Source organism: Leishmania braziliensis, chromosome 23, assembly GCF_000002845.2.
Source record: "Leishmania braziliensis MHOM/BR/75/M2904 complete genome, chromosome 23".
NCBI lineage: Eukaryota > Euglenozoa > Kinetoplastea > Trypanosomatida > Trypanosomatidae > Leishmania > Leishmania braziliensis.
Window position 1 is genome coordinate 654358 of NC_009315.2, and position 17928 is coordinate 672285.

General features: G+C 59.6%; 5 protein-coding genes across 5 annotated transcripts; all 5 read left to right on the plus strand.

The window, feature by feature from the left end:
* Nucleotides 1–1258: 1258 nt before the first annotated feature.
* LBRM_23_1650 (conserved hypothetical protein) lies at nucleotides 1259–2110 on the plus strand (the record flags this gene model as incomplete). The annotated part of the gene is made up of 1 exon (XM_001565186.1): nucleotides 1259–2110. The coding sequence occupies one exon, from the start codon at nucleotides 1259–1261 to the stop codon at nucleotides 2108–2110; it is 852 nt and encodes a 283-aa protein (XP_001565236.1).
* A 1446-nt stretch (nucleotides 2111–3556) lies between these two features.
* Nucleotides 3557–6097, plus strand: LBRM_23_1660 (conserved hypothetical protein; the record flags this gene model as incomplete). Its single annotated transcript, XM_001565187.2, has 1 exon — nucleotides 3557–6097. One exon carries the CDS (start codon nucleotides 3557–3559, stop codon nucleotides 6095–6097), a length of 2541 nt encoding a protein of 846 aa, XP_001565237.1.
* Nucleotides 6098–7356: 1259 nt separating this feature from the next.
* On the plus strand, nucleotides 7357–8202 carry LBRM_23_1670 (putative Csl4p homologue; the record flags this gene model as incomplete). The annotated part of the gene is made up of 1 exon (XM_001565188.1): nucleotides 7357–8202. One exon carries the CDS (start codon nucleotides 7357–7359, stop codon nucleotides 8200–8202), a length of 846 nt encoding a protein of 281 aa, XP_001565238.1.
* A 2389-nt stretch (nucleotides 8203–10591) lies between these two features.
* Nucleotides 10592–11266, plus strand: LBRM_23_1680 (hypothetical protein, unknown function; the record flags this gene model as incomplete). Its single annotated transcript, XM_001565189.2, has 1 exon — nucleotides 10592–11266. One exon carries the CDS (start codon nucleotides 10592–10594, stop codon nucleotides 11264–11266), a length of 675 nt encoding a protein of 224 aa, XP_001565239.2.
* Nucleotides 11267–15875: 4609 nt separating this feature from the next.
* On the plus strand, nucleotides 15876–17348 carry LBRM_23_1690 (conserved hypothetical protein; the record flags this gene model as incomplete). The annotated part of the gene is made up of 1 exon (XM_001565190.2): nucleotides 15876–17348. The coding sequence occupies one exon, from the start codon at nucleotides 15876–15878 to the stop codon at nucleotides 17346–17348; it is 1473 nt and encodes a 490-aa protein (XP_001565240.1).
* Between the last annotated feature and the right edge of the window lie 580 nt (nucleotides 17349–17928).

The window sequence follows — 17928 nt, forward strand, 5'->3', positions numbered from 1 at the left end:
CTGCTTATCGTGTATTGCTGATGCCGATGCGCGCTTCCATTTCCGAGTTTTTTGTTTGTTCTTTCCCTCTCTTCCCCTCTCTGTGTTCTCTGCCGTTCCACAGAATTCATCTTTGCTCTCCGATCGCTCTGACGCGCTGTGCGAGGTGGTGGCTACAGGGCGATAGCGCATTCTTCAAAGCAAGCCTGAGCCCCTGATGGCGACAGTAAGATGAAAGAGCTGGCCGGAGCGAGTAGTCGAGTCAGACGTTGGCAATACTCAAAAGGCGTGCACGTGCATATCCTTGATAAAGTGGTTGCGCACCCACGTTTCCGGTGTGGCGCTTTGCGCTGTTGCACTCCCCGCTCACATGCGTTCCACCACGAGCATGGGTACAGCGTGGCAATCGTCGAAGCAGCCACCGACCCAATCCCAACAGCCGCAGCCTGTACATCTCTCTTCTGACGTCGTTCTGGCAACGCGGTGAATGGCGAGTCCTCATCAACCTCCCCAGAAGTACTGAGGACATAATGCGCTGAGTGAGGAGAAGTGAATCGCTGTCTCTCCCTCGCTTCCCTTGCCTCTCTTCCGTTGGTCTGACGTTGTGTTCTCTGCCCCTCTCTGCTCTCCCTCTCTCTCTCTGTACTGTTCGCTTTCTTGCTCTCTACGTCCTTACGCCTGTGCGCAGCTTTTCTCTCGCTCACGATCCTTCCGCCCCAGCCGTCCCTGGATCAGGTCACAGTGGTACGTGCGTGTCTCTGTGCGTGTGTCTGTGTGGGTGGGTGCTGGTACATGCGGGTCTTCTCCCACGAGAGGTGGTCTCCGTGATCACACAAGATTTCCTCTCTCCCACGCCTAGCTGCAGGTCGTGCCACCCTCCCAGCACTGCTCCTCCTCTCCTTCTCCATCTTGTGTCTTCCAGTCGTGCGCTGTGCATCACTGTCACACGCCCCTTTATCTATTTCGTCTCTGCGTGTCCTGTTGCCTCCTCCCCCCCTCTGGGCTTCTCACTGGTTCTCCTCCCCGTGTGTGCGTGCGTGCCCTCTACCCCATCCTCTGTTTGACCTCCCAGGCGCTCTTGCTGTACTCTGAGGCGATCTGTGCCGCCTCGTTGGTTGGCGCGGCGGCTATCCAAGAGGGGTCCTCTCGCCCCCTCCTCTCCAACTTCAACCCCCGTCGTGGCCCTCTCTCTTCGTCTCCCTCGTTTTCATCTCTCTCCACAGACCCCCCCTTTTCACGCCTGCAATACCCACACACGCCCAACACAGACGCGGCAGCCATGACAACGTTGTTCCAGACATATGAGGAGGAGTACCGTGATGGCTTGCGGGCCATCCGAGATGAGTCAGAGGCGCTGCGCCAGTCGTGCGACCGCAGGGCGGCCGGGTACAAGGCACCACCTGCCACTGGGCCCGGAAGCCGCCTGCAGCGTGGTGCGCACTTGACGACAGTTTTAGCGCAGCTGCGAGAGCTGGTGAATAGTATGGAGTACGAGGCCAACGATCTCCCCGCTGCGCATCGGCAGACAGCTAAGGAGCGTATCGTCGAGTACCGCACGAACCTGCGCACCGTGGAGGAGGGCCTCATGCGCCTCAAGGCGGACGCGAGCGCTGCTGATCGACTCGACCTGCTCGGCGGCACCGAAGCGAGGAAAGCAGGCGCGGATGGCGCCAACAAAGCGGACGCGTCTAACGACCTCGATGATGCAACCAGAGCGCATCGCATCACGATGCTGGACAACACAGCGCAGTTTAGGGACGCCTCTGACAAGCTGCAGAAGGCAGAGCGCCTCTTGAATGACACAGAGACGGTGGGCAACGAGGCCCTCACAAGCTTGCGTTACCAGACAGAGACGATGCATCACATTCAGGAGACAACGATCGCTGTCGACGAGGAGGTGTCAGATGCGCGCAAGATCATTAGCGGCATGCAGAAGGCAATGATTAAGCACAAGCTCGTACTTACGGCCATCATCATCGTTCTTCTCTTTCTCATTTTTGTGGCCATCTACGTCAGCAGTGCAAAGCATCGCCGCAACTCGCCGTCGTCCACGTCGACGGAAGCCACTGGTGACCCCATCACATCGGTGGCGCCGTCGCTGTCGTGGGTGACCAGAAAGGGAGCGCAGTAGATGAATGAAGCTAAAGCACCGCTGTCAGGACGAGAACCAGGAGAGGGTACGGCAGAGGAGAGACCGACCCTACGTGGGTCAGGGGCGGAGTAGATTGAGCAGCTGCGCCTGCGCACGGCACAGATCCGAGGCACTGCCGCGCAAAGGCCCGTCTCCGCGTCTCTTTTCTTCCCCCCTCTTTCCCTCGACTATTTTCTTGCTTTTCTTTGTGTCCGGAGTTTGTCGTACGCTTCGTGATGGGGGCGCGTGTGCGCAGATGCGCACGTATGCTGCGGTGCGTGCTGATGCTGGCGGCACTCTTGCGGATTGAGGCACGCATGCGCGTGGGTATTGCGTCTTCCTCCTAAAGCCGTGCCCCCCCCACCCTCTCGGAAAGTGATCCGTGCTGTTGCTGGCTGTTGTGCCTCCTCTCCCTGGCACATCGTTCTTTTATAGCTCCGTATGCGTCTCTCTCCGCTTTTGGGCGCGTGTGAGGCATCTTTCTATTCTCTGCCGCTGTTGCTGTGCGAAGATACAAGCAAGGATGAGCACTCCGATACAGGCGTGGACGACTCTTCTCCTTTCCTCCCCGTCACCCTCCAGGTTCAGTAGCCAGGTAAAGGCGCAGACGCACACACGCGAGAAGACACACACTCAGTCGCAGGTGGCACAGCTACCGCATGAGGCAGTGCAGCTTCAACACTCACTCTTGTTTGCATCCACTGAGCCTGTGGTGATAGCCATATTGATTGAGAGGATGGTGAGGCGGGTGGACTCCGCCAACGCCCAAAACCTTCCTTCACTTTCCTTCCCCGAACGTTGCTTGTCATTTGAGCTTCTCCCCGCCTGTGAGTTGCCTCCCCCTTCACGCACATGGCGTGCTGCGGCTTACCCTACATTTGTTTCTATTCACGCCTCTGCGTCTCTCCCCAGTGCTCTCGCCCATTCCCCACGCAGCGTGTGCAGGAAGGAGCGAGGCGAACTTCTTTCTTACACTCCTGCTGTCCATCTGCCGCTCGTTCTGTCGTCTAGTCGGCCAACTACCTCCGCCACCACCACCACCACCGCCTCTCTCACCCCCCTCTGTGCACGAGGCACGCGTTTCAGGCCGCCTGCTGTGCTTTCGCTGTTTTCTCCTTTTTTTAACACTCCGCCACCCGCACCCACACCGGCGCACGCGGGCGCACTCCTCCGTACTCGGTCGCAGGGCGGTTATGTAGAGACGCACAACAGACAACCTGAGAAGCGCTGTTGCGTTGCCATAGCTCAACTCGAACAGCGAAAGAGGGCGAGCGGTGCGGCATGAAAGACTGGCAAGCAGTCGGTATATGCACCTCTCCTTAGTGCACTCTGCTCACCCTCACCTCTCTCGGTCTTCACCCTTCTCCACCTTGTGTGGAACGAGTACGGTGCTACCAACAACGCACTCAACGTCCCCCATCCCCTCCCCCCAGGTACTTCAGGCCAATGACTTTACCAGCCTGTGGTGATGAGGCCGGTCGGCGCAGGGATGCCTTGAAGGAGCAGGCCACGCTGCTGCTCACGCTGCACCAGCACCTGCTGAAGCATCAGAAGGCAGCGCATCTGGCCTTCACCTCTTTGGATGAGGCTTGCTGCTCCTTGGCTGCCTCCTTAGCGGCGCCGTCTGCGACGATGTCGTCATTGTCGTCATCGCTGCCGTCCACCGTGCAAGGGTTCACTCAGCTGCTGCGGCACGTCGAGCTACTGCATCAGTTTCTCTTTACAAATCTGTACGTGCATCAGCGTGAGAGCGTGCTGCGTCTTGTGGCCGACGTGGAACGGTGTGTCGCTGGCGATGCGTCAGCCGCCTCGCCCTTGACGACGCTTCACTCAACGATGACCGATGCTGTTGGCACCAGCAACTGTGGCGGGGTTGAAAGCTCGCGCATGGACGAGGCGAAACGAGACCTGCGCCGACAAATCGCTCAGCTCCGCTATCAGCTCGCGCGTCCTGCCCAAGGTAACGCAAGTGACTTCCTTTCCACGCACGCCAACGGCGTCACCAGTGGACTGCCGCCTCAAATGCCGGCGGCGGCTTCCCTCTTGTCCTCCTACTCCTCTCCGCCATACGAGAGCATCAAGTCTGCTTCCACTTCGGTAGTGCCGCGGACTGTGCTGCGTGCAGCCGGGTCTCCTCGCGCAGAGGCAGGGGTGACCGCATCGCAGATGCGCGGGACCCCACGCCAGAACACGCCGCGACTTCGACTCTTCGCGCTTTCCTCGGCATTCCAGAGGCACGGCATCGCAGGCCAGCAGGGACTCACCACCGTCCTGTACGCGGTGCAGCGTCGCTTTCATGTTCACGCTGTAGTGCTCGGCCGCACGTGTAGCCCGGATGTGGAGCTAGACGTGGCTGTGCGTCTCGGTTGTGTGTGTCTTGTAGTGCCACATTATGACCTCAGCAGCTTCTCGGTGCACCCTGGGTTAGTCGTCACCAGTGATCGAGCAGTGCTCGCCCATATGGAGAGCCGCGGCGACGGCGAGGGCTTCACGCGCGCCTCCACCTCCCCCACTGTAGGCGAGTCATCGTTGGGGGGCGACGCGGAGGGGGAGGAGAATCAGGCGATCATGGCTGACGACGGTGGCGAAAGTACCTCCGCTCTCGAGGATCTCTTCCTGTCACTCGAGGCGGATCTGCCCCTGATGACTACTGCCGAGCCGATTTGGTCGTCACCGCTCTTCAGCACTGCAGTCGGACGCGACGCGCTGGGCAGTCAGGCGCTCGTCGTTGAGCGGTCCGCACTACACCGCGATGGACGCCAATCATCGCATCAATGGAAGCGTCATCGCTCTAGCGACGCTGTAGACTCATCTGCGCACTCCGCATCGGTATCAGCGCCTGAAGGCGTTGCGATGTCGGCGCGCGAGTCCGACACTCACTCAAATACAACAGTCGATTTCTCTAGTCCGTCTTCGCGCTTTCGCATCACGGGTGCCGCGCGCCTGCTGACAAGTGCAGCTGCCGATGTGGTGAACCCAACAGAGGTGCACGATGCAGCGGCAGATGCAGACGTCATCATTCCTTCGCAGCTGGCCGTCGAGTCGCAGCATGTGGGCATCACGCAGAACCTGTCGCCATCACCATCCTCAGCTATCACGTGCGATCCCCCCCGCGTCACCCTCGCGCTGCGCCCGCGCGAAGACGTTACGAGGGCTGACGATGCTGCCGCCGTCCCGGCCTCCGCTGCTGACGCAACCGTAGCACAGCAGCTTGTCTTTCAGATTAGCAACTCTGTCAAGTACCTGAAGGCTCAGCTAATGGAGGCCATCGGGCAGCTTGGCGGGGTGGTGGACCAGAGCTCTGGCTACAGTCGAGCATGCCGCTACCTTGTAGTGGCGGAGGGTATCACAGAGAGGACGGAGAAATACCTTGGCGCCTGTGCTGCTGCCGCGTACATTGTGCCGCCGCGCTTTGTCTTCGACTCACAGCGCCGGGGCTACTGGCTAGAGAGCCGTGTTCAGGAGTACGACATGAGCCCTCAGCGCGTCATTGCACACGCACCGTGTGCCACTCCGATCTTCAACAACTGGCGAGTTGTTCTCATTACTTGCCGTGCCGCAGCTGCACGCGGCGTGCTTGCGGCATTACTGGCTGGTGGCTGCACCCAGGCCACCGCGTTTGTGGTGGACCCTACAGCGGAGCCACCGATGGACCCCGACAGGCGTTTGCGCGTCTACGACCAGTCCTGTGCGACCGCCGAGGGTATTGTGGCGGGGTTGTCTCCGTCGAGCACCATTGCTTCCCAGACGCTGCAGTCGGCGACGCACATCCTTCTCGAGTGCAACAGCGTCAGTGCTCATGGGCTCTTTCAGATGCCGGACTGGATGCCGGCGTGCGTGCGCCAGTCCGAGTACCGCCCCCGCATCTTCACACTGGAGCTGCTGTACTTTTGCCTATGCGCGCATCCAGAGCGCGTCTTTGACACGGAGGGCCAGTTGAGCGAGGTAGATGCCCTTACTCCAGCTTGCCGAGTCGAGCCTGTCTGAGCCGGTACTACTCCGACAGCCTTGCTGGGGAGGGGGCCGATAGCGTTGCCGCACGTTTGGGATACGATAGCGACTGGTGTGGCAGCTCTTCGACGCTTCCGTGACCGAGGCGCACGCGTTTCTAGCATTTCACACTCAGCGAGGACGCTGCCACTGCGTGTGGGCTAACACCCCCCCCCCCTGTGTGTGCAGATGTCTACAGCACGGTATAGGTGAACCGAAGGACGATGCTCGCGCACGTGCATCTACTTCTCTTCTCCTTAAGGGGATTTTGTATCCTCGCACACGTCGGTCGCGCAGGTCGGCGTTCTCTTCTCCCCCTTCTCTTTGCAGTAGTGCTTTTTTGGCCCTCTTGTAGGGGCGGAGAGACCTCCGCCATTTTCTTCCTGGCGCGACATGGGTGGTGATGTGTGGAGTGTGGCAGCGCTCTTTCGGCCACCTATGTTGGGGAGGATGTCAAGTGGCTTTTACTATCCTCTCTGTGAGCTCAAGTCAGGCCCACCTCCCGATCAGCCGCCGGTCATTTCAGCCACCGAAGAGGGGCGCGGTGGGTAAGGGAAGGGGTGGGCTCTGCTGCTTTGTAGAAGTCATCAGAAGGCGAATCAGAAATTCCGTGAAGGCGGAAATGCAGAAGTTTGTTGGCCCTTCTGAACGACGTTCAGCACGCCTTGGCGACATCGCCCATAGTCGTCTCGAAAAACAGGGATGGAGCCTCGCAAGGGAATCGCTACCCTCGTTTCCTCTTTCCTGCCTCTCTCTCTCCCTCTGACCTCACACTAGCGAGGGACAGGGCTACTCGCATCGACGCAGGCATGCAGGCTGATGGACAAGTCAGCGCCTGCGCACTCAGAGGCGTGTGTGCATTCATCAGCGTCGATGCTGATGCGCCTTTTCTCACTGTAGTGAGCACGATCGGCACAGTGAAGTTACGGGCGTGTTTCCACGTCAATGACACGTCGGCGCAGTTTTGTGCGGAACTCTTGGCTCCCGTTTCTCATACCGTTCTTTTTCACTCAGCTGCTGTCCCTCTGTTTCCCTCTTGCTTGCTCAGTGCTGTTCTTACGCATCTTTACACTCACCCTTCCCTCCCCCCTCCCCCCACACACTTCCGTAGTCGCGTATCAGAAGGCCGCCGTCCCCCCCGCCCTTCCTCCAGTCTCGTTATTTCTGCACTCGTTCCACCTAAAACTCTCTCGTGGATGAGACGCAAGCGCCCCTGCGCAGCTCACACGAGGATCTCTTAGCTTTGGTAGGCGAGAATGCCGGTCATTCTACACACCGGTGCTCGTGTCGCACCTGGCGACACCATCTTCACCTCCCCTGCGGCCGTGACGTCCTCTAACGATGCCCTCGAAGGAGGCGCTGCGGAGGAGGCGGAGGTTGTGCCGAGAGAGGGTTGTGCGGTGCAGTACGTAGAGCGATACGTAACGCCAAAAGCGCTATCCTTGTCGGCGCCGTCGACAGTGGTGGAGCGCTTGATCGTAGCTACCCGTCACGGTATCGCGCAGTGGGATGGACCCCTTGTGTCGGTCTTTCCCCTTACTTCGTCCGGCAGGGCGGAGTACGCGGCAGCGCGCGGCACAGGCGCCCCACCCGGCTCTACGGTCTCGTCTTCGCGGCATACCGTGCTTGGACCGCGGCCGGGTGACATAGTGCATCTCCGCATCACTCGACTGAATCGTCTCTTTGCCTTTGGCGAGGTCATTGCGGTAAACTGGAGGTGGTGTAGCCATCGCAGCCTCTCCTCCGCGGCAGCCGGCGGCGGCGGCAACAACAGCGGCGTCTTCAAAGGCGTCCTGCGACAGGAGGATATCCGACCGTTCAAGCCCTCGAAAGACCAGCTGCTGCCCCCTCCGCCGTCGCTGTCCTTCGGGCCGGGAGATGTTGTGCTCGCCGAGGTTATTTCACAGTCCGACGTACACCAATACCAGCTCAGCACCATTAGCGAGGGCTGCGGCGTAGTGGAGAGCTTTATAACTACTATCGAGGGGCGATACGGCGGTCAAGAGAAGATCAAGCTTGAGCATATACCCGGGCGTCGCGACGCCATGATGATTCGGAGCACAGGAGAGGTGGTGCCGAGATGGTGTCCGCTGCTGCCATAAATGACGCGATGAAATCAATCATCACGCCGTGATGCTGGCTGCATGTCTGTACGTTGATGAGGATACACCCGCGGCGCCTTCCTCCACACCGGAGCCCTACTCCTCCCCAAACACACGCTCAACAGCACCCCGGCACACGTAGGCCTTCCATCACACCGGCTGCCACGCAAGGCACCCCTAACAGGGCTCAACTCCCCTCAGTCGGGCTTACCCGTGTAATTGACTCTACGATAGTCCAACCCCGATAGCACGACACGCACACGCGATTAAAAACACATATTTATATGTCCAGGACGAACTCCGTGGAGGCTACCACACCGTGTTGGTGGTGGTGGTGGTGGGGGGGAGGTGCTATTGCCAGAGGCTCCGGTGTCGTTGATGTGCACCTCACCACGACCACTACAAGAGGTCGGGGGCACGATACTGTCATGAGAGCCTCTCCCTCTTGCTCCACACCGTCTCCTCTTCCCCCCGCTCTCACTGCCGCTGTTCTGCTGTGTGGGGAGCACGTCTCAAGTGGCGGATGCGAATGTGAAGCCTTTCGGAGACAAATAGGTCAGCCGTGCCACGCAGGCATAGAGAGGGGTAGTGATGGTGGGTGGGGCTGGTGGAAGCGCTACAGAGTACATCAATTTGAACCTCCTCTATGCACGGCGTGCTGACGAGATGGACGCTACTCACCTCCTATTCTGTGACTCCTTCTATCGCTGCCTTTCCTCTCTTATTCCGAGAGTGCGCAGGCACCTACTCGCCTTGACTCCGCGTGCGCGCACCGCACCCCCACTCACCCGCTCATGGACATACACGAAGCGAATTGTGCGCATCTTGCTCCTCCTCAACTCCACTTCTCTTTGGTTTCCTCACCGGGTGTGCACTCCCTCTTCCCTGTGTGTCCTCTCCACACACGTACGGTTGTTTCTCTCTCTTCGAGCTGCAGTCATTTGTGAGGCAGGCATGACTGCTGGCGTTGTTGCCCTGACCCTTGTCCACCTCGTGCCTGCTCCTCCTGTCCCTGGTGTCCCATCTTTCCCACCGACATTTTCGACCGACACCGTCGCCTGCTCCCACTGCGCGCCTGTGTGTATCCCTTAAACCCTGTGCGTTCCTGCATCCTACGGTGTTCCCTGCCCTGCAACGCTCGGTTGCCGCTCTGCCTCTCCCGTACTGTTTTCCCCCTAATCGAAAAGCGTCATTTTTCCATGCCAGAGATGCGAGCCCTCGACTCTGCTCCTCGCAGCAGCGGCAGTGTCGGTGCCGTGCATCACGACTCGTGTCGGCTAAAGAAACTTACTTCTACCTCGAATGAAGTACAACGACGATGACGCACTGTGAGGAAGGCAAGCAATCACAGAGACATCTCTGGCACGTGTGTCGGCTTGGCTCTCGCTCATTTTCAGCACTACGCGGTCAGCTATCGTGGCCGTGCTCTGCATTCGGCTGAACGACTACGTGAACGCAATGCGCTCCGATGATGGCTCGTGCTACCTCACCGGCAAGGCCTGTGTGATTCTCACCTCTGCCCTGGACTACGCGATGATGCTTCTCTTCCTTGCGATGTTTGTGTGACGCCGACAGTGCCGCGACCTGTCAGCGCTGTGTCTAGCCGCCCTCCTTGGCCGCTCGCGGTAGAAAATACAAATCGGTGTGCCGCCGCTCCTCCCCTCCTGCTGGCCGTCAGGGTGCGTCACGCGGAGGATTGTGGCGGATGTTCTCAAATACAGCGCCGGAGAGTGTGCGTGGGCTACGTTTGTCGAGTGCAACGTGTTCGCTGGTTTGTTGAGCGCGCTGTAGGCTGTGCTGGGCGTAAGTGGCATGCGAAAGGCGTCTAGTGACCTACACAGACCTCGCCATTGTCCCCATCCACCTTCTTTCCCACCATTCAAGCGCACCTCACCATCTTCTGTGCGCGGCAGCAACCGACTGCACTCTGCTCCCCCACTTCAGTGAAGGCTTAGCCATCGTCGCGCTGTCCCACGCGCTCCCCTCTCGTGCGAGGTGACCTTCGCCCTCACCGAGGCTACCGCCTCCACTTCCCTGCAGAGCTCTACTACCCCCTCCCTTAACTGCTACTTCCAGCCACCACGTCCTCCCGTTCAGCCGTCTCTCAGGTGATGCCCACGCCACCCAGTGCTGCGCCTTCATCACTCTCCGCTCTTGATTTCTCTCTCCCCGCAAGCGCCTCGGGGGGTTTCCCCTCTTGTACGATCCCCCTTCGGGCCCCCCTCCATCTTCGTCTGTGTGCCATATTAGTCAGCGGTGACTCTCACCACTCTTCTCAACCGTATGCCCCCCTCCCCCCATGGCGCCTATTTGCCTGCACGGTCTACTCGCCCGGCGGTCTGTGGATGTGCTTGTGTGACCCACTTGCGTCCCACCACTGCCCTCCATTATGGAGTGCGCGCCAGCGACTTTGCTGAAGCGAACGGAGGATGACGCGCACAAACGAAGGCACCTCGCGGCGCGTTACGGTGATGACGGGGCGAAGGGGCTTTTGCGGACGGAGGCGTACGCTGACCATGTGAGACAGGAGAGGCACTCGGGTTCTGGGCAGCGTCACGAGGAGGTCAGCGTCATGCTCACCCCAGTACCGCAGCGGTGCACGTGTGTAGTGCACGTCTTTGCGTGGATCTTGATAGTACTGAGCATCTTGCTGGTCATCTTGTGTGCCATCATCGCCGTCTCGGCTTGGATCACGTTGGGGGTCCAAAAAGGACTCCGTCATCCTTCATCTTGTTGTCGCCGTCTTGGTGATTTCACCCTCTGCAGCGGTGGTCTACTTGCTGCTGACGCTGGTTGTGGCAGCGCTTGCGTGGTGCTCGCCGTGCTGCGGGTGCGGAGAGTCAGCCGTGACGCGCTCGTCATGCTGCCCTGTCGTCTTGTGCGTCCTGCTGTTTCTGCTCTACTGTGCACTGTCATGCCTTTCCCCTCTCTTCGTCGGCGGCTCGTAGTCGGGCATGGACAACGCAGCCATGATGTTGGTGTGCGCCTTGATGGTCTTCTGCACACCATTCTTCGCCGCACTTTTCATGCTGTATGTGCTGTGCGTGGCGTGCCGAGTATGTAGAACTGAAAATGTATCCTCCTCCCTGGATCGGCGCTCAGTGCGCGTTGTGGCTACGATCGCACAGCATTACCTTCTGCAGGTGCACACCTGTGAGTGCGCAGAGATGCCGCCGCCAAGGAGGGTCGTAGTGTGGGAGCGTCTTTGAGGATCGGAGATGAAGAAGACGCCACTCAGCTGGCCCTTTCATCTCAACGACGGCTGCGCCACGCAATCACCATGAATACGTGCCCACTATTCAATTACTCAACGTAGGCACATCCTGCGGATCCCCCCCTCCTTCTCTCTGGTGTCGCCCTACGCCGCATAACTTCGGGGTTTCCTCTTCTTTGTTGTCTCTGTTGTGCTACTCTCGTTCGATCTGTGATCCCCTCACTCATACCTTCACTCATTCGTCCGTCCCCTCTCTTCTCTCTCTCCTTGTGGCTTGTGACTGTGAGCCACGGCGCTTATTACCCTCTTCCCCTGTATACCCTTGTTGGTGCCCGTCAGCATATTGCAGTGGAGAGGGGCTCGTCGTGGGCAGTGAGTACAGGCGTTCTCCAGTCGTCCTCTACCGTACTTTCTTCCCTCTACCACCAACACCTCCCCCCCCCCGCCTCCACAGCCTGTCCGTCGGCCTCTGCCGCCGTTTCCCAAGCAAAGAGTTTGCGTGTCTCACCGTCTTGTAGGCCTTTGTTGGCCCCTCTCTTTCGGTTCGCACCTTTTTGTCTCCTGTCGGACAATGGCGAGCGAGAAGCGCCATGATGGGGCGCCGGCTCTTCGTTTCCGGTACTGACACGCCTCACCAGGCCCTTTGCTCAGGAGTCAGGGTGGCTTCGCTCCCCCTACCGCCACTCGAAGTCGCCGCTCACGTCTATGTTCCTCTCATGTTCAGTATGCTGAAGGCAATCCTACCCATACAACCCCAGGTTCCACCTCAGCCAGGTGAGGCAGCGAAGCCAGAGGGATGAGGAGTTCGGCGCGTTCTTGAGAGTTTTCTTTTTCCAACTCACCCGTGCTCGGCCACTCACCGCACATGAGGCCCACCGCTCCTCCGCCTCACTCTCCGCCGGCGCGTCACAGGCCCACCGCGCGGTGCGAAGCAGCGGCAGACACGGGCTGCTGCCGCGCCCTCCACATCCTGGCCACCGACACCCGTAGCGATGCAGCGCCCTGACCTCCCCACGTCGCAGGTGTCTGAGTGTGCCACCACCAGAGGTCGGCCAGCAGCGGCAGGGGGAGGGAGAGGGGGCTGCCTGGGTTCCCCGCACAGGATGGACACTGGACCCTGAGGTGCCCACCGTCACTGAGGTGCCCTGTGTGGGGGGGAGAAAAGTAGTATGGTGAAAGTGTGTGTCAGGCCGTGAATGGTGGGGAGGGGGGGGGTAACTTTTTCCCTTTCCCTTCGTCCCCTTGTTCTCGGCTCCCTCAGCGAGCAGCTGAGCGCACCGGCCCCTGCCAACCGCTGTTTTTTCTGGCGTTTATTTCTTGTTCGATTTGTCATTCTACGCTTAGCCCGGGGTACTTAACGGTGCGACGAGATCGGAGGGCTGGTCGAGTTCTCCTCCTTCCGTGGAGGCTCCATCTTTGGTGCACCCCTCTGCGCAGTTTCTCACTTTCAACCTCTCTTTGCGAACAGGCCCCAGCGGCCTTATGGCTGCGTCTCGCTCTCGGTATTTCTACTCTCCGTGGCTTCAGGGTTAGCCCCACCCATCCGACTCCTTTTATGCCCTCATCCGGTGCGGCAGGGTGCGGGAAGGGCAGGTGGTTGCGCGCCATCCTCCGCAGAGAGGCGCAACATACACGCATAGCGATGCTCTTGTACGCGGGGTGCGCTCTCTACCTGCCGGTACGGTCTCGGTGCCCGGTGCCCGGTTGCACACGCCGCCCAGAGGCTGGATCGAGTGCGGTGAATGTGCTGACCCGCTCCCAGCCTCGGGTGTAACTCTCTCTTCTTCGATGTTTCTCTCTCGGTGACGCTGAAGGAAAGGAGGTGCTCACAGGCGGGTCTGTCTGCGTATGCATGCAAGTGCGCTGGGCATTTTGTCTCCTGTCTTCTCGTTTTCCGCGTTGCTTGCGTACCCAACGCCATGCCGCTACGCGCACTGCTGCGGTGCTGCCGACTCGCGGGTGTATTGTCGCCGCTATGTCTGTTCGGATAAAGGCAAACGCGGGCGGAGCCGCTGCGACACGCCATCTTTTCTTTCTCGCGGTGGAGGGAGGGCCACCCCCTCGCGTCTGCGCCTCAACCGTCGTCACTTTTCACCTGATAGCTATTGCCCATCACAATCTCGCTCACTCCAGTGGTGGCGAGAGGTGCCGGGAATGGGTGCGGAGAGCTGAGTACGCGTGCGTCTCTGTCTAACCCTCGTGCTGCCCAACTAGCCACTCTGTGTGAAGGCATGCCTCGCTTTCCCTCCTGCTCTTGCTATCCTATTCTCCACCATCTCCGCCCTCTCTGCCCTCTGCGCTTGACATGCCTGCTGTGGTAGCAAGACGAGCCGACTGAGCTTAAGGCTCATCGTCTTGCTCGCTCAGAATGGCGTGGGGGGGGGTGAAGTGACACCTGCCATGCCTACACACGCGAGCGCACAAAGCGTGCATGCGCATGCACGAGTCTGCGTGTTTGCATGGCTTCCCGGCCCACCTACCTCTCGTGATAGACGCTTTTTACGACATGCGCACTTCCAGCTGCTGGCTGAGAACTCGTGTGTCTCCTCTTCAGGTGTTGCCTGTTGACCTTTCACTTCGCTGCTCCCTTCCCCCGAAGTCCCAACTCTCGGATTCGGCATCATCCGGCGTCTCCGGGGCATCTCAGTACACCCGGTCGTCTTTTGGTTTGTCGACTTTCCTGGCGCTCGCTACTCACCGTCGTTCTCGTCACTATAACATCCACTAAGGAGGCTGCGTGCATGACATTATCCTCATCGACGACGGCTGATGCTGCGTGGAAGACTCATGAGGAGGACGGCACCATTGTGCTGTTCCCTAAGGCACATGCTGTCGGCGCTCTAGCGGTGGCAGACCAGCCGATGCGGCTCTCGCGTGACTGTCGCTGGTACAAAGCAGTGCGCTGGCCACGGTGATAGTGGTGATGGCGTGCTACGTGATGGAAAACCTGAGCAAGCGCCCCACCCCTAGCGATTCAGATGCGGTGACTAGGGCAGCCGTAGCGTGTGTTCCGCACACGCTGGAGGGGCATACAGCGCTGACATTTGTCTGCTCCGGCATCGCTGGCGCGGCGCTTCAATCTGTGCGTGGTGTGCCGCGACTCTCCTTCTTCCCCCCCCCCCCTCCCCGTCGTGCTGCCAGGCGAATGCGTGCGTATTTTTCTTCAAATTTGTTTCTTCCGGCCACCAGCCCTGCTGTAGTCTTCGTATTGCGACACGGCGCAGCACGGTAGTGGAGACGTGGGCTTGTGCGTCGTGTGACTCCTCATGCTGGCGTGTATCGTGCGCTGTGGCGCCTTCAGTGGCTTGTGGATCACTTGTGGTAGGTGCCGTGTATAGTCTCGCGAGGGAGGGAAGGACAGGCACGCACCCTTTCGCCGCATTTCCCTCGTACTCCCCTCCTCGCATTCTTTTTCCCTCTCTATCCGCGTGTGTACCCTAAAACCGTCACACATTGATGTCGCTGTGCAATGGTTTTGCCTACACACTCTCTTCCACTTTCTTTCGCGCGCGCGTGTGTGTGCGTATGTGAGTTCATTGTCTCTGCACAAATTTCCTTAGGTGGGCGTCACCTCCTTTTTCCCTCCCTGTCTCATGCCGTGTGCGTACCTGCGCATCACTGCCCCTCTCACGGCCCGCTCCCTCCTCTTCACTCTCCGTTGCAGTGCCGCCGTTATCGTGTTTTACTCTCCCGCCTCTCTGCTTCTCATCGCCATGTGTGCCTCTTTCTCATCTCTACGCCATGAGCTTCTCGCACCTGACATTGCACAGCAGACATTGAGCGTGCGCACGCCACTCGCTCTCACGGCACACTCACTTTGCAGTTGTCGTCTCTCCACCAGCACCATCGCGGCCCTAGGTGGATTCGCACCTACTTTGGCAGCACAGTTCTCTCTCCGTCGCCTCCCACCACACGGCCGCGCTGCACCCGCCTCACCCTTTCTGGTGAGCCCCCTGTTCTCCCGGCTATCTCGCTTTACCCCCTCTGCATGCACTCTCGCCTACGCCCCTCCTTCCCCACCCGTCTGTGTCGTTGCCCACGCCATGTTCTCTGTTGCCCTCGTCTCTCTCTTCACAATTCGCGTGTGTCCGTGAGCTCCACTCGTGCGGCGCTGTCTCACCTCTGCGTTGTGAACCTTCTCTGCCCCCCCCCCCCTCCCCACCCGGACGAGTCCACCAGAGGACGAGGCAAGCGACTCCACTGCCCCTACAACAGCGCATTCACCCACACCCGTCGCGCTTTCTGCGCCACCGACTGCGCCCACCGCACGCCTCGCCCACACCGGGGCGATCACATCTTTGACTTCTCCGCCTTTTTCCTTCTCCTTCACTCTTGTCCATCCCCGTTGAAAGCGCACTCCATCGGATCCAATTCTTCTCTGTCCTCTCGTTGGGCTCCTGTGTTGGTTCATCGTCCCGCGCTCTTCCACATACCCGATACCCTCTTTGCCGTCGCTGCCATGCCACGCGGTCTTATTGGCCTCTCCTTCATCGAGGCGCGCCAGCGGCGCGAGAGCTTCATGGAGAAGTTTACAGCAGAACAGACAGTTCAGAATCGTCAGAAGCACACAGTCGAGTGGGAGCTGCGCGGAAACGAGCGTCATGAGCAGAAGGAGGTGCTGGAGTACATGGATGTGATACAGGCGCAACACAACGATGTCCTCATCGCTCGTCGCCGTCGCTTGGCAGAGCTACTCGCGCGTGAGAACGCGCTGCACACATCCATGATGACAGGCCTACCGGAGACCGATGCACAACGCCGCGAGCGACTCATTCGAAAGGCTCAGGAGCTCCGTGCCAAGCGTGAGGAGGCGAAGCGGGTGGACATAGACGCCCGCCACGATCGCCTCTTCCGTGCGAAGATTGACTGCCTGCGCCAGGCGGAGAGCCGACTCAAGGTGATGCAGGTGGCCGACGCACGGTACGAACAGATAGACGCTGTCGCAGAGCGTCGTCGCCAGGACGCTGCCGAGGATGAGTTCTACGCTCAACAGGCTGCAGAGGCTCAGCGAGTGGCGACGGAGAGAGTGCAGCGCGACCTTGAGCTCAAGTACACCCGGAAGCAGCGCATGATCGAGGACCTCGCAGCGCAGGTGGAGGGAAACCGGCAGCGGAAAGAAATGGAGAAGGAGGAGGCGGCACGCGACACCGAAGAGTTCTATCGGCTGCTGCACGAGGAGCAGGCACAGGAGACCCGCAAGCGCCTGCAGCGACAAGAGAAGAACCGCCAGCTGGCACAAGAGATGATGGAAATGAACGAAGAGCTGAAGCGCGCACGTCAACAAGAGTATGAGCAGTTGAAGAAGGAGGACAGAGAGGCACTGGATGCCACCCTCGCCGCTCTCGCTGCTGAGCAACAGGAGCAGCGAGCTGAAAAGCAGCGGCGCGTGGCGGCGGAGCGGCAGCACATGCTAGAGCTTCAGCAGATGGCTCAGCGGAAGGGTGACACGGACGCATTAGACAAACTTTGGGCGGAGGAGAACGAAAAGCAGTGGCGCAAGCGTGAGGCACAGTGGGAGGCGGAGCAGGCCAAACGCGACGCACTCCTGCGCAGTGTTCTCATCGCGCGCCGCCAGCAAATTCTGGACAAGCGTCAAAAAGCTCAAGATGACGCTATGCTGCGCAAGTTGGCGAACGAGGAGTTTCTCGCGTCCTTGTCGAAGGATCGCGACATCGACGCTGCGGAGCGAGCGCGGCGCATGACGCTGCTGAAGGAGACGCAGCAGTACCTTGAGTGGCAGATTCAGCAGCGCATGGCGGAGAAGGAGGCCGCACGGCTGGCCAGGCGCAATGAGCTGACAGATGAGCAAGCTTTGGAGAAGCAGTACGAGGAGCGAATTGCGCGGGAGATGGCGAACCTAGAAGCAGCAAAGCCGGAGCGCTACCGTAACGTGCCGCTGTTGCCGAAGAAATCTCGCAATCAGATCTTCTAGACCCGCACCACCACACTACGACAGTGCAGCGCACGTAAGCTGCGCTCCATCGGACTACGTGTGCCTGTGTGCGAGAGAGAGGGAAGGTGCGCGTGGGAGGGGAGGGGAGGGGGGCGGGTAGGAAGGAATGAGGCGACGATAGGCAGGTGAGAGGGACCTATGGGGAGCAAAACGAGAAGAGCAGATCGGGTGCGTGGTGAGTGAGGCGCAGCTGTATGTGATCAAGGTGGGTTTTCTTCTCTTTTGGTAATCACACCCCTCCTCTGCCCTCTCTCCCATCGAGTCTGTCCGCAGCCCTTTACCTCTCCTGCCTTCCCTATTCCCTACGCGTTTACCGATCTTCAGCTGGACCCCTTTCTCTCTCCCAGCATCCTCGTCCTTCCATGCACACGCATCGCCTACCGCGCAATTCCTCTCCTTTGCCCCCCTTCTTTGCACTCGTGCTGATCTTGGCTCTCCTCGATGCTCCTCTTCTTCACTGATGGCAGAGACTCAAGATACGGCGGCACACACACGAGAGAATGCGGCTGACTCCACTGTTTGCTTTGTACGTGTGAAGGACTGGATTGGCGGTGATGAT